Source organism: Panulirus ornatus, chromosome 57 (genome assembly GCF_036320965.1).
Source record: "Panulirus ornatus isolate Po-2019 chromosome 57, ASM3632096v1, whole genome shotgun sequence".
NCBI lineage: Eukaryota > Metazoa > Arthropoda > Malacostraca > Decapoda > Palinuridae > Panulirus > Panulirus ornatus.
This window is the reverse complement of record NC_092280.1, coordinates 8,421,276-8,436,270: the sequence shown is the minus strand read 5'-3', so window position 1 is coordinate 8,436,270 and position 14,995 is coordinate 8,421,276. Positions and strand designations below refer to the sequence as shown.

The following is a 14,995-nucleotide window of genomic DNA, read 5'->3' as shown; positions in this document are numbered from 1 at the left end:
TTAGGTAGAAGTAGTCAATAGGAACTTTAGGTTGGAGCATTTGAAAACTGTGCTGAAGGTGCGCTCTACCAATAGCCTGTTACGGGTGAGGCATTAAATGCTAAGAGACCACACTGAAGTTCACCAGTTATGGTAACTTTTGCTATGACTGTCCCCTTTAGGGAGCTCCAGAAGGGAACAGGTGTGAGAGATATCAAAAGAGAGATAAAGATTATTATCACATGGGAGAATAAAGAGCTTTATCAACAGGAATTCATCCACTGTCGATACATTACCAGAAAGTCTTTGATAGTTAGCTAAAAACTACGTAAAGCTTGTGAGGAGACACCAAAGAGTATAGACAGATGAACTCTGCAAACACCACAACATTATTGAAGCTGAAATTAGCATTTGGTGTATGCTCATTGTTTATTAACCAACATTTCTGGATATTTTCTCACGTGCAGTTCATGTTGTTTTGTGTTACATGAGTATGGTAAATGTTACTTCCATAATGACTTCATTATTTCATATCTCATCAACTCATCAAGTTTTGTTAAGACTGGTAGTTTTCCATATCATTGGCACTTCTTTGTAGTTGCTGGGCCCTTACTTATTTTGGAAGGTTAAAATACTATGGAAACAAGAAAATCCACAATGTTTAGCCAAAATTTCAACAAGGGGAGAAAATTTATGTGAGGAGACACCATGCAATTTATATTTAATCTGGATGCATAAACAGATGAAATATGAATAAAAACAAGCTGCCTTTGTGCAGTACTGATATTCCAACTGTTTTTAAGTAATCTGTGAATCAAAAACAGATTTACTTCATTCACTAATGCATTACAAATATATTTTTCGTATATGAATTGCTTAAAAACAGTTGGAATTACAAAAGTTGTTCATCCACTTTCATATCACATTTTTACATTGTTTTATGTTTAAACTATCAGTTTTTGCATGTCACTGGCACAGCTTAGGAAATGTAGGACTCTTATTCATTTTAAGAGGATTGAAGTAGCATTTTAAACTACAGAATCTTCAGTACTTAGCTAAAATCTTAATGGTTGTAGGAAAATCCTGTGAGGAGATAACATGTTTGTTTAGAAATTTAGATGCATAGAAAATCAGACTAAGGATCAGAATAAACTGTGTGTGCATTACCATAATTGTAACTTTTTTTCAGTGATAGTTTATCAATAACATATTTCTAATGCATTTATAATTGAATAAATACAAGTGGATTTTTTATTCATGAATTATTTAATGACAGTTGGAATTATAGTAATGATCACTCAGTTTTCTTTCATTCATCTTTCCATACATCTGTATTTGATATAAAGAAACTTGACATCTCCTCATAGGCTTTTCCTTCAGTTGAGATTTTAGCTGAGTAGTGAGGATTTTGTTTTAAATGATATTTTGAGCCTCCTGAAATGAGTAAAAGCCCATGTAGTAAGCTATGCCAGTGACTTGAAAAATTACCTGTTTTATTGTGAAACTGGATGGACTAATATGATATGAGAGTGGATAAACTCTTTGCATAGTACCTATTGTTTTTAAGTGATTCATGTGTCAAAACTATATTTTTGATGCATTTATTAGTGAATAAATGAATTGCAAATATATTGCCATATTTTGTTTTGATTAATAGTTTGTCTGTCCATGCATCTAGATTTAATGTAAACAAACATGGCATCCCCTCACATGATTTTCCCCCATTTGTTGAGCTTCTCACTAAGTAGCAAAGATTTTGTTTATGCAAATTATATTTTGACCCCTTCACAATGAGTAAGAGCTCATCATCTTTAAGTTGTGTCAGTGATATAGGAGAAATATTGTTCTTGATATAAAAGTGCATGTCTTAATGTGATATGAAAGTAGATGAACTCCTGTTGATGAAGCACTTTATTTTCTGTTTAACTATCTATCTGTATCTCCGATACCCATTCATTACAGGAACTCCCATAAAGGGGCTGGCCACAACATAAGAGCACTCCTCTTATTCTTGTCCTTATATGCCTCCCTTGCATGCACCATTCTATGTATTCTTCCACCAATTTCTCTCCCTCCTGTACTCTTCTATACTATTTCCCTGTCACAGATGGCCTTCTTCTCACACCAACTTCTATAATCGTACAGTTGTACACTCCCCATGTACACTCTCCATCTTGCGTTCTTTCCACATGCCAAAGCCACCTCAAAGTATTGTCTTACCCACTGTACCACCCCATAATCAATTCCGTTGCATTCCCTGCAATATTAAATCTCTCATACACCCCCCTCATTACTCACTTCATTGCATCTAGTCGTACCACATGCTCCTCTCAAAAATAACTCACTTCAACAGGCAGGAGTCTTAGTCTCCATGATGGGTCTCATTTCCATATTTTGGCTGCATAGGCTAGAAAAGCAAATGGATTTGTATGTAGCATTTATGGATCTGGAGAAGGCATATGATAGACTTGATAGAGATGCTGTGTGGAAGGTGTTAAGAATATATGGTGTGGGAGGTAAGTTGTTAGAAGCAGTGAAAAGTTTTTATCGAAGATGTAAGGCATGTGTATGTGTAGGAAGAGAGGAAAGTGATTGGTTCTCAGTGAATGTTGGTTTGTGGCAGGGGTGCGTGATGTCTCCATGGTTGTTTGATTTGTTTATGGATGGGGTTGTTAGGGAGGTGAATGCAAGAGTTGTGGAAAGAGGGGCAAGTATGTAGTCTGTTGTGGATGAGAGAGCTTGGGAAGTGAGTCAGTTGTTGTTCGCTGATGATACAGCGCTGGTGGCTGGTTCAGGTGAGAAACTGCAGAAGCTGGTGGCTGAGTTTGGTAAAGTGTGTGAAAGAAGAAAGCTAAGAGTGAATGTGAATAAGAGCAAGGTTATTAGGTACAGTAGGGTTGAGGGACAAGTCAATTGGGAGGTAAGTTTGAATGGAGAAAAACTGGAGGAAGTGAAGTGTTTTAGATATCTTGGAATGGATTTGGCAGTGGATGGAACCATGGAAGCGGAAGTGAATCATAGGGTGTGGGAGGGGGCTAAAGTTGTGGGAGCGATGAAAAATGTGTGGAAGTTGAGAACATTATCTTGGAAAGCAAAAATGGGTATGTTTGAAGGAATAGTGGTTCCAACAATGTTGTATGGTTGCGAGGTGTGGGCTATAGATAGAGTTGTGTGGAGGAGGGTGGATGTGCTGGAAATGTGATGTTTTAGGACAATATGTGGTGTGAGGTGGTTTGATTGAGTAAGTAATGAAAGGGTAAGAGAGATGTGTGATAATAAAAAGAGTGTGGTTGAGAGAGCAGAAGAGGGTGTTTTGAAATGGTTTGGTCACATGGAGAGAATGAGTGAGGAAAGATAGGCAAAGAGGATATAAGTGTCAGAGGTGGAGGGAACGAAGAGAAGTGGGAGACCAAATTGGAGGTGGAAAGATGGAGTGAAAAAAATTTTGAGTGATCGGGGCCTGAACATGCAGGAGGGTGAAAGGCGTGCAAGGAATAGAGTGAATTGGAACGATGTGGTATACCGGGGTGGACGTGCTGTCAATGGATTGAACCAGGTCATGTGAAGCGTCTGGGGTAAACCATGGAAAGTTTTGTGGGGCCTTTATGTGGAAAGGGAGCTGTGGTTTCAGTGCATTATACATGACAACTAGAGACTGAGTGTGAACGAATGTGGCCTTTGTTGCCATTTCGTAGCGCTACCTAGCACACATGGGGGAGGGGGTTCATTTCATGTGTGGCGGGGTGGCGACGGGAATGAATAAGGGCAGACGGTATGAATTATGTACATGTGTATATATCCATAAGTCTGTGTGTGTATATATATATGTATACATTGAGATGTATACGTGAAGTGTGTGGACGTGTACATACATGTATATGTGGGTGGGTTGGGACATTCTTTCGTCTGTTTCCTTGCGCTACCTCGCTAAGGCGGGAGACAGTGACAAAGTATTAAAAAGAAAAAAAAAAAGGCTAGAATCAGGACTTTGCTGTTCCTTAATCCTCTCCTCTCTTCACTTCCATACTTACACCTCTACTCTTTATTGTTCAGTAAAGGGGCCCAGTGATTCTTACCCTGTACTGTTATACCTATTATCTCTCTTTTGACATCACCAAACTCACCCAAGATAGCTCCCAAATACTTAAATTTTGTCACATTTTCATGGGAGGTACATTACTATACTACCAACCTGAGTATCAGGAGGGTTAGTGACAGCTGCTTTGTGGACCAGCAATTGAGTGGTTGTCAATTTTCACTCGTCTGACCCAATTAGCTGTCTTTTCTTTATGCCTTACCCACACATGGACTATTAGCATTCTGTTGACAAAAATACAGTCTCTCCTTGTCTTACATAACACTTGGCAACACTAACTCACGCAACTCATTCTTTTTTAGCTCTATTCAACTCTAGAATTTTCTGGCATTGAGGGCTATGTACTAGTCCTGCCTTTTGGCAAGACAGTAAGTGCAGTAGATAGAAGTAGTAGTTTGGAACATTAGACAGGAGCATTTAGTAGAAACATTATGTAAAAGTAGTAAATAGGAGTATTAGATGGTAGTAGTTAGTAGGCAGCCAACAACCAGGTAGGTGTATTACCAGTATTACCTACACGTGTATCAGTAGGGTTAGTGACAGCTGCATAGTGAGCCTGCACTTCAGTTGTTTTGAGGTTGCACTCCTCTGACCCAGGTAGCTGTCTTTTCTTCCTTCCTCACTCACATGTGAACTAATGGCATTCTGTCCCAAACATACACACTGTCCTTGTCATACATTACACATGACAATGTTTAACTCACGCAGCTCATTCTTTGTAACATTAAGTTTTCCTGCAGTGAGTAATGTGCTAGTCCTATCTTTTGGCAAAATGGTAGGAGCAATAGATAGTAGTAGAAGATTGGAACATTTAGGCTGGAGTTTGATAGAAACATTAGGGAGAAGTAGTTGGTAGGAACATCAGGAAGGAGCTTTAGGTAGAAGTAGTCAGTAAGGACATTAGGTAGGAGCCTTTGCAAACACTGTACTAGAGCTGCCCCCTATTAGTGGCCTCTAAAGGATGAGGCACTTAAGGCTTAGAGGTGGCACTGGAGTTTATGAGTTATGAAGACTCTATTGAGGGAATTTTGATTGGGAACAGGCATCATAGATATAGAGGAATAGATAGACATAAGGTTTGAGGATTTGGTTGAAGTGATAAGTTGAAATGTTGGGCGACACATAAGTAGAAGTAGTTGGTAGGAATATTTGGTAGGATGGTAGGAGCCTCTAAAGACACTACAGTAGAGTTGCCCTTTACTAGGGACCTGTTGAGGGTGAGGCACTAAAGGTTAGAGAGCAGTACTAGATTTCACCAGTTATGGAGACTCTTTTGCCTTGGCCACCCCCTTGGGGATATCCCGAAGGGAGTAGATGTCAGAGATGTAGATCTGCCAGTCTTTCTCCTCCCATATCTTTAAAACTGTTCAGTACACTTTCTTCTCTCACTATAGGTCTTTGCAAAATCTATACTTTCACTCCGTTTCCTTTCAAACACCATTACTGTACTTTTACTTGCATCTACGTTCAGTTGTATATGCTTACATATCATGAAGCACTCTTACAACCTTCTGCAACTCCTCTTTACTCTCAGCAAACAACACAGTATCATCCACAATCAGGGTTGTCACTAGCCACCATACTTCACCATAACACTCCATCTCTACACCCTTTTTACCTAGTTTTGCTTTCATCTCTCTTATCATTCCATCCATGTATATGTTAAAAAGCCATGATGACATCACACAACCCTGCCTCACACTTGTGTGTTTGCCAAAACTATGAGATGACTCTCCATCCACTTTATGCTGCTCCATGGAAGGCTTTCACACCAACCAACAGTTGTCCCAATATATCCTCAATGACCCCATAAAGCAATTCACTATGATGATAATCCTTCATGTATTCAAGTAATGCATAAAAATGCATACTGTAGTGTTTTTGAGAAACTGTGTCCAGAAATGATGAGTCGATAAACAGTACACATATACCAAGCTTCTCAAATTTTTAGCTTAATTACACGTGCAAATGTTTTAGTGTTCGCATAATTCATCCATCCATGCATCTGGATTTTACATAGATGAGTGACATCTCTTCACCTGCTTTTCCTCAACCTGTTGAATTTGTAGGGTACGTTTCAAATATTTTGTCTTTGAAATTAGTACTTTGATCATCTCAACCTCCCAAAATGAGTGAAAGTTATGCAACTACTAACTAGTGTCAGCAACATGGAAACACTACCAGTCTTAACATAAGACTGGATGCCATTGTGATTTGAGATTGGATGAACTCCTGTGGATAAAGCACTTTATTTGCGATATGATAATAATCTTTGATATATTCAAGATTGGGGAAGAGCAGTGTGGTTTCAGAAGTGGTAGAGGATGTGTGGATCAGGTGTTTGCTTTGAAGAATGTATGTGAGAAATACTTAGAAAAGCAAATGGATTTGTATGTAGCATTTATGGATCTGGAGAAGGCATATGATAGAGTTGATAGAGATGCTCTGTAGAAGGTATTAAGAATATATGGTGTGGGAGGAAAGTTGTTAGAAGCAGTGAAAAGTTTTTATCGAGGATGTAAGGCATGTGTACGTGTAGGAAGAGAGGAAAGTGATTGGTTCTCAGTGAATGTAGGTTTGCGGCAGGGGTGTGTGGTGTCTCCATGGTTGTTTAATTTGTTTATGGATGGGGTTGTTAGGGAGGTAAATGCAAGAGTTTTGGAAAGAGGGGCAAGTATGAAGTCTGTTGGGGATGAGAGAGCTTGGGAAGTGAGTCAGTTGTTGTTCGCTGATGATACAGCGCTGGTGGCTGATTCATGTGAGAAACTGCAGAAGCTGGTGACTGAGTTTGGTAAGTGTGTGGAAGAAGAAAGTTAAGAGTAAATGTGAATAAGAGCAAGGTTATTAGGTACAGTAGGGTTGAGGATCAAGTCAATTGGGAGGTGAGTTTGAGTGGAGAAAAACTGGAGGAAGTGAAGTGTTTTAGATATCTGGGAGTGGATCTGGCAGCGGATGGAACCATGGAAGCAGAAGTGGATCATAGGGTGGGGGAGGGGGCGAAAATTCTGGGGGCCTTGAAGAATGTGTGGAAGTCGAGAACATTATCTCGGAAAGCAAAAATGGGTATGTTTGAAGGAATAGTGGTTCCAACAATGTTGTATGGTTGCGAAGCGTGGGCTATGGATAGAGTTGTGCGCAGGAGGATGGATGTGCTGGAAATGAGATGTTTGAGGACAATGTGTGGTGTGAGGTGGTTTGATCGAGTGAGTAACGTAAGGGTAAGAGAGATGTGTGGAAATAAAAAGAGCGTGGTTGAGAGAGCAGAAGAGGGTGTTTTGAAGTGGTTTGGGCACATGGAGAGAATGAGTGAGGAAAGATTGACCAAGAGGATATATGTGTTGGAGGTGGAGGGAACAAGGAGAAGAGGGAGACCAAATTGGAGGTGGAAAGATGGAGTGAAAAAGATTTTGTGTGATCGGGGCCTGAACATGCAGGAGGGTGAAAGGAGGGCAAGGAATAGAGTGAATTGGAGCGATGTGGTATACCGGGGTTGACGTGCTGTCAGTGGATTGAATCAAGGCATGTGAAGCGTCTGGGGTAAACCATGGAAAGCTGTGTAGGTATGTATATTTGCGCGTGTGGACGTATGTATATACATGTGTATGGGGGGGGGTTGGGCCATTTCTTTCGTCTGTTTCCTTGCACTACCTCGCAAGCGCGGGAGACAGCGACAAAGTATAAAAAAAAAAAAAAAAAATATTCAAGTAAGACTCAGTACAGCATATTGTAATGTATGCAAGAAAATATGTCCAGATGTTGTTTAGTGTTGATACCAAATTGCTGGTTTTTAAGTTACATATAAATACTAATGCTGTAACCTTCATATTGAGTTCATATGCCCATGCATGCAGAATTAATATAGGCAAACAACATGGCATGTCAGTGTTTCCATACTCCGCCTGTTTTTCAGAGTGGTGGCTCAACTTTCTGGTGTGACTTAGAATGGAGTCCACACATTTTTTGCTTGAAATATATCCAAAACTTACATAGCCACTTAGAATAGAGTAGCATAGCTATGATATTTCCTTCCTTGTTATGTTTATAGTTTAGGTGCCTGTACATGTCATTTAGAATTTTGATATTTTTAGGTACTGATGATGGTTGTGAACTTAACGCTGATAAGGAGCAGTTAGAAAAACAAAGTACTGAAGTAGAAGAAGGAGTGAAGAGTGGCAAAGAAAGCTTTTTGAATGAGTTGCAAGATAAGAAGAATAGTAGATTAGAGCAAGAAGAAAAAGGTCATTTACAAGTGGACAAAAAAGAAAGTATACAGGAAGAAAATGATCCTCTGCTTGTGGGAAAGAAAAAAGATGTGCACAAGGAAAAGCAAAATGATTTTATGCCAGAAATGCAACACACTAAGGCACAGGAAGAACCTTGGGCTGAAAACATAAAACAGAGCTACCAAAACAGTGACAGAGACTTGGAAGGGAAACAGGCTGAAGTCCAGGGGGAAGATCTGAGTAATGACAAGCCGCAGGAAAAGAGAAATGAAACACAGGAGGAAGTGTTAAATGATGTTGCACAGCAGAGAGAGCAAGAACAAAGAAAAAAAGAGGGAGAAGTTAAGAAAGGGTTTAAAACTATGGTTATAGTGCATTTTGATGGCGATAAAGAAGAAAACATTGTGAATAACAACTTGAAAAGGTCTAATGATACAATGGGCAGTTGTACGGGAAAACATAATGAAGATTGTATTGAAGAGGTATTAGCATCGAAGCAAGCGACAGAAATTGAAAAGGAGAAAGTAGAGGGTAGACTTGGGAATGTTGCTGAGATTGACCCGCCAAGAAAGAGAAGAGCAGCATCAAAGGTTTCATCCTTCAAGGAAATAGCTCTCAACAGGTAAGGATTGGCAGGTATTTGCATTATGTCTCTAATATTAAGTAGTGATTGGAAAAATGTTTATAGGGTAACTTTATAATAGGCACAGTCACAGATACAAGTACTAATACTGCTTCATTCAAAGCTCTTTAAAATATAACAAACAGCTAATGCAATGAGTTACATCCATTTGTGTGAATTTCCACTCTACCAATCTTCACCATCAAGATGCAAAACATCATTACTCAATCACACCCTCATACATTTCATTATCCTTGTCCCATGTCTAGTGGTTGTTGACATTGTTTATAAGTGGAACTGGAATTTCTTGATTTTCAGGTTAGCTTATATGCTCATATGTGCTAGTATACCTTACTTCGCTTTTTTTATCTTGGAATTATCTCTTACCTTGGTAAGTGCAGTTCACATTTTGTGTGGAATTAGTAAATAACTGAAATTATGCAAATGTATATACTGGTATAAAACAGAACTCTTGATTTTTCAGTTGTATTATTTTGGTGTACATAGGTGACAGTCAGACATGATAATGATCCTCATGTTATTGCAGATCATGCAAGAAATGTTGAGATGGGGAGAACGGGGACAGAGATTGCCAATAGTACCAGTTCTTTTAAGCTAGATTTTTACTGGGGGCAAGACAGGGGATCAGCTTCAATGTAAGCCTGCAGTGGACAGCCTTGTTTGAGTACTTTTCGTGATGACAGAGCCATAATAGGAAATTTCTTGATTGTTATATGACATCAGTGCAGCTATCCATCAAATTATGCTGCCCAGGCAGCCTACTTGACGATGCTTCAGGAAAAACAACATTCACTGCTATGTTGCAAATGTAAAGGGATTATTTAGCCCAGCAAGATGAAGGAACTAGTGAGGGGGTGATTGGTTATGGCAGGGAATGCAAAGGCAATGAATTGTGGAGTGATAGAGTGGGTGAAAAATAATACTTTGAGGTGGTTGGACATGTAGAAAGAATACAAGACTGGTAGTTTACAAGGAGGGTGTATGATTAAAAGGATTTGAGAAAGTAGGATCACTTGTGACATGGGGAAATAAGTGCAGAAGAAAACTAGAGGGAGAGAAGTGGGGGAAGAATATGTGTTATGGTGGATATGAGGTAGGCATGTAAGAACAGGGATAAGTGGTGACTTATGCTGCAGCCACCCCTTCAATGGGAGTTCCTAGATAAGAAGACAAATATAGAGGATTGCATGGAGTTCAAGCTCCACTATTCAGCCTTTAGCCACAAATTTTAGAGTTCAGTAATGTTTACTGATGAAAAATGCTTTTCATCTATGGCAGGAGAGACTACACAATGTCGGAGGTTAAGAAACACAAGATATTCCCCTCAGAACATCATGGGAAAAGACACAAATGGTCGAGTTTGTACTGCATTTTGAGGATGAATGTGGGCCTATTGGCCAGATGAATTAGTCAGAATTGACAGACCAACCAATGTAGAATATGTAAGAATTTTGGGAGATACATTATTGGCTTCTATTTGTGCCATGGCCATTCCTGTGCTCAATACTATTAATCTTATGCAGGAGGAGAGTCCCATATACAGTGCAAAGATAGTAGAGCACTGGGTCAAAGTCATTCATGAAATATAGGTAAATGCTTGGCCAAGCAAGGGTTTTAACATGAACCCAATAGGAAATTTGTGTGCCATTGTATGTGTGTTGTGAGTAGGAAGTGGAGGTAAGGAGCCACCAGTACATCAAGAGCATGGCACAAAAAGTGTAGTTGAAGTATCTCTCTCAATCTTGATTAAATAGGCTGAATGAGGTAATTGATACACAAGGAAGGTGGAGCTCATATTGAGAGTATTAATACAGATGAAAATCATTTGACTTTGTCTTTACTCTGAGCAAACTACACACAAAAACAGACTCTTGCAAAGATCCCAGGGTCTGTTTCAGAACTAGTGAAACTAGCATTTCATGTGTTATACCAGAGCTCATGCAAGATAAAGTCTAGAGTTTCCATTTACTTGCTACATTTGATAATTTTGCATTTTCACATCTCAGCTTTCATGTAATGTTCATATTATTTAACATATATTTGCTGGTATATGCTATGATCATTTCTGTAATTTGATATTAAAAGTGAACCCAGTCAATAAGTGGAGTAATTACAGATACAGATACACCACCGATTTTCTGGCAACTGATGGCTTGGCACCTCCTTTAGTCCGGGCAAAATTATGTAAGAGAACTTGAAATTTCCGCCCCCACCAGACTAGTTTACTGGACGGCCACAGATGGCGTTGTGTGTAGGGTGCACTTATTTACATTCTTTGCTCTGCACCTGGTGGTGATACCACAATTCTGTGAGATTCTTAGCTTATTTTGCTAAGATTTAACCCTAGCTATGGCTTCTAAGACACATGAGTATCAGCCATGGTGTCAAACGTAAACATCAGTTCATATCGATCCAAGGTATAGTAGAACTGTTGAAAAAAATGGACAGTGGTGTTTCGGTGCGTAAGCTGTGTGACATCTACAGTATTGGTTCATCAACTGTTTATGATATAAAGAAGCAAAGGGAGAAAATACTGAAATTCTTTGCAGACAGCAATTCCAAGAAGCAAATGATGATTTGAAAAACTATGAAAGATGGTAAGAGTACTGAGCACGATTGAGTGATGGAATGGTTTTAACAGCATCATAATGATGGAGTGGATTTGTCAGGTAGCATGATATTGGACCAGGCTAAGTTGTTCCATAAAGAACTTAGATTACAACATGAGCCTGACTATAGTGAAGGATGGATTCAAAGATTCAGGAAGCATCATGAAATTTCCATGAATAAAGTGTGTGGAGAAAAGTGTTCTGCAAACAATGAAGGAGCTGCTGAGTATGTGGACAAATTTGCAAGACTCGTAGCTGATGAACACCTCAGTCATGAGCAGGTGTATAATGTATTTTATTTATTTATTACATTTACATTTAATATTTGTTTAATTTGAATTTCTAGCAGTCCATGGTATACTTTAAACACATGGGAGATGCATAATTAGTGGGTTAGAGATGTTTGTTTTGTTGTTTTGCTTTGTCGCTGTCTCCCACGTTAGCGAGGTAGCGCAAGGAAACAGACGAAAGAATGGCCCAACCCGCCCACATACACGTGTATATACATACACGTCCACACACGCAAATATACATACCTATACATCTCAATGTACACATATATATACACACACAGACACAAACATATATACACATGTACATAATTCATACTGTCTGCCTTTATTTGTTCCCATCGCCACCCCGCCACACATGGAATAACAACCCCCTCCCCCCTCATGTGTGCGAGGTAGCGCTAGGAAAAGACACCAAAGGCCCCATTCGTTCACACTCAGTCTCTAGTTGTCATGTAATAATGCACTGAAACCACAGCTCCCTTTCCACATCCAGGCCCCACACAACTTTCCATAGTTTACCCCAGATGCTTCACATGCCCTGGTTCAATCCATTGACAGCACGTCGACCCCCGTATACCAAGTCGTTCCAATTCACTCTATTCCTTGCACGCCTTTCACCCTTCTGCATGTTCAGGCCCCGATCACTCAAAATCTTTTTCACTCCATCTTTCCACCTAAAATTTGGTCTCCTACTTCTCCTCATTCCCTCCACCTCTGACACATATATCCTCTTTGTCAATCTTTCCTCACTCATTCTCTCCATGTGACCAAACCATTTCAAAACACCCTCTTCTGCTCTCTCAACCGCACTCTTTTTATTTCCACACATCTCTCTTACCCTTACATTACTTACTCGATCAAACCACCTCACACCACACATTGTCCTCAAACATCTCATTTCCAGCACATCCACCCTTCTGCGCACAACTCTATCCATAGCCCATGCCTTGCAACCATACAACATTGTTGGAACCACTATTCCTTCAAACATACCCATTTTTGCTTTCCGAGATAATGTTCTCGACTTCCAAACATTCTTCAAGGCTCCCAGGATTTTTGCCCCCTCCCCCACCCTATGATTCACTTCCTCTTTGTCAATCTTTCCTCACTCATTCTCTCCATGTGACCAAACCATTTCAAAACACCCTCTTCTGCTCTCTCAACCACGCTCTTTTTATTTCCACACATCTCTCTTACCCTTACATTACTTACTCGATCAAACCACCTCACACCACACATTGTCCTCAAACATCTCATTTCCAGCACATCCACCCTTCTGCGCACAACTCTATCCATGGCCCATGCCTTGCAACCATACAACATTGTTGGAACCACTATTCCTTCAAACATACCCATTTTTGCTTTCCGAGATAATGTTCTCGACTTCCAAACATTCTTCAAGGCTCCTAGGATTTTCGCCCCCTCCCTCACCCTATGATTCACTTCCGCTTCCATGGTTCCATCCGCTGCCAGATCCACTCCCAGATATCTAAAACACTTTACTTCCTCCAGTTTTTCTCCATTCAAACTTACCTCCCAATTGACTTGACCCTCAACCCTACTGTACCTAATAACCTTGCTCTTATTCACATTTACTCCTAACTTTCTTCTTTCACACACTTTACCAAACTCAGTCACCAGCTTCTGCAGTTTCTCACATGAATCAGCCACCAGCGCTGTATCATCAGCGAACAACAACTGACTCACTTCCCAAGCTCTCTCATCCCAACAGACTTCATACTTGCCCCTCTTTCCAAAACTCTTGCATTCACCTCCCTAACAACCCCATCCATAAACAAATTAAACAACCATGGAGACATCACACACCCCTGCCGCAAACCTACATTCACTGAGAACCAATCACTTTCCTCTCTTCCTACACGTACACAGGCCTTACATCCTCAATAAAAACTTTTCACTGCTTCTAACAACTTGCCTCCCACACCATATATTCTTAATACCTTCCACAGAGCATCTCTATCAACTCTATCATACGCCTTCTCCAGATCCATAAATGCTACATACAGATCCATTTGCTTTTCTAAGTATTTCTCACATACATTCTTCAAAGCAAACACCTGATCCACACATCGTCTACCACTTCTGAAACCACACTGCTCTTCCCCAATCTGATGCTCTGTACATGCCTTCACCCTCTCAATCAATACCCTCCCATATAATTTACCAGGAATACTCAACAAACTTATACCTCTGTAATTTGAGCACTCACTCTTATCCCCTTTGCCTTTGTACAATGGCACTATGCAAGCATTCCGCCAATCCTCAGGCACCTCACCATGAGTCATACATACATTAAATAACCTTACCAACCAGTCAACAATACAGTCACCCCCTTTTTTTGATAAATTCCACTGCAATACCATCCAAACCTGCTGCCTTGCCGGCTTTCATCTTCCGCAAAGCGTTTACTACCTCTTCTCTGCTTACCAAATCATATTCCCTAGCCCTCTCACTTTGCACACTACCTCGACAAAAACACCCTATATCTGCCACTCTATCATCAAACACATTCAACAAACCTTCAAAATACTCACTCCATCTCCTTCTCACATCACCACTACTTGTTATCACCTCCCCATTTGCGCCCTTCACTGAAGTTCCCATTTGTTCCCTTGTCTTACGCACTTTATTTACCTCCTTCCAGAACATCTTTTTATTCTCCCTAAAATTTAATGATACTCTCTCACCCCACTCTCATTTGCCCACTTTTTCACCTCTTGCACCTTTCTCTTGACCTCCTGTCTCTTTCTTTTATACATCTCCCACTCAGTTGCATTTTTTCCCTGCAAAAATCGTCCAAATGCCTCGGGTTATAGTGATGGGTGATTTGAATGCAAAGGTGAGTAATGTGGCAGTTGAGGGAATAATTGGTATACATGGGGTGTTCAGTGTTGTAAATGGAAATGGTGAAGAGCTTGTAGATTTATGTGCTGAAAAAGGACTGGTGATTGGGAATACCTGGTTTAAAAAGCGAGATATACATAAGTATACGTAAGTAGAAGAGATGGCCAGAGAGCGTTATTGGATTACGTGTTAATTAACAGGCGCGCGAAAGAGAGACTTTTGGATGTTAATGTGCTGAGAGGTGCAACTGGAGGGATGTCTGATCATTATCTTGTTGAGGCTAAGGT

General features: G+C 40.1%; 1 protein-coding gene across 1 annotated transcript in view; it reads left to right on the top strand.

Annotated features, from left to right (window-relative positions):
• The window catches only part of LOC139766157 (uncharacterized), a 137,730-nt gene that overhangs the window by 103,042 nt on the left and 19,693 nt on the right, over positions 1-14,995 (top strand). The window contains exon 10 of the mRNA XM_071694429.1: positions 8,164-8,920. Coding sequence (XP_071550530.1) covers positions 8,164-8,920 — 757 coding nt within the window. The remainder of the gene's footprint in view (positions 1-8,163; positions 8,921-14,995) is intronic.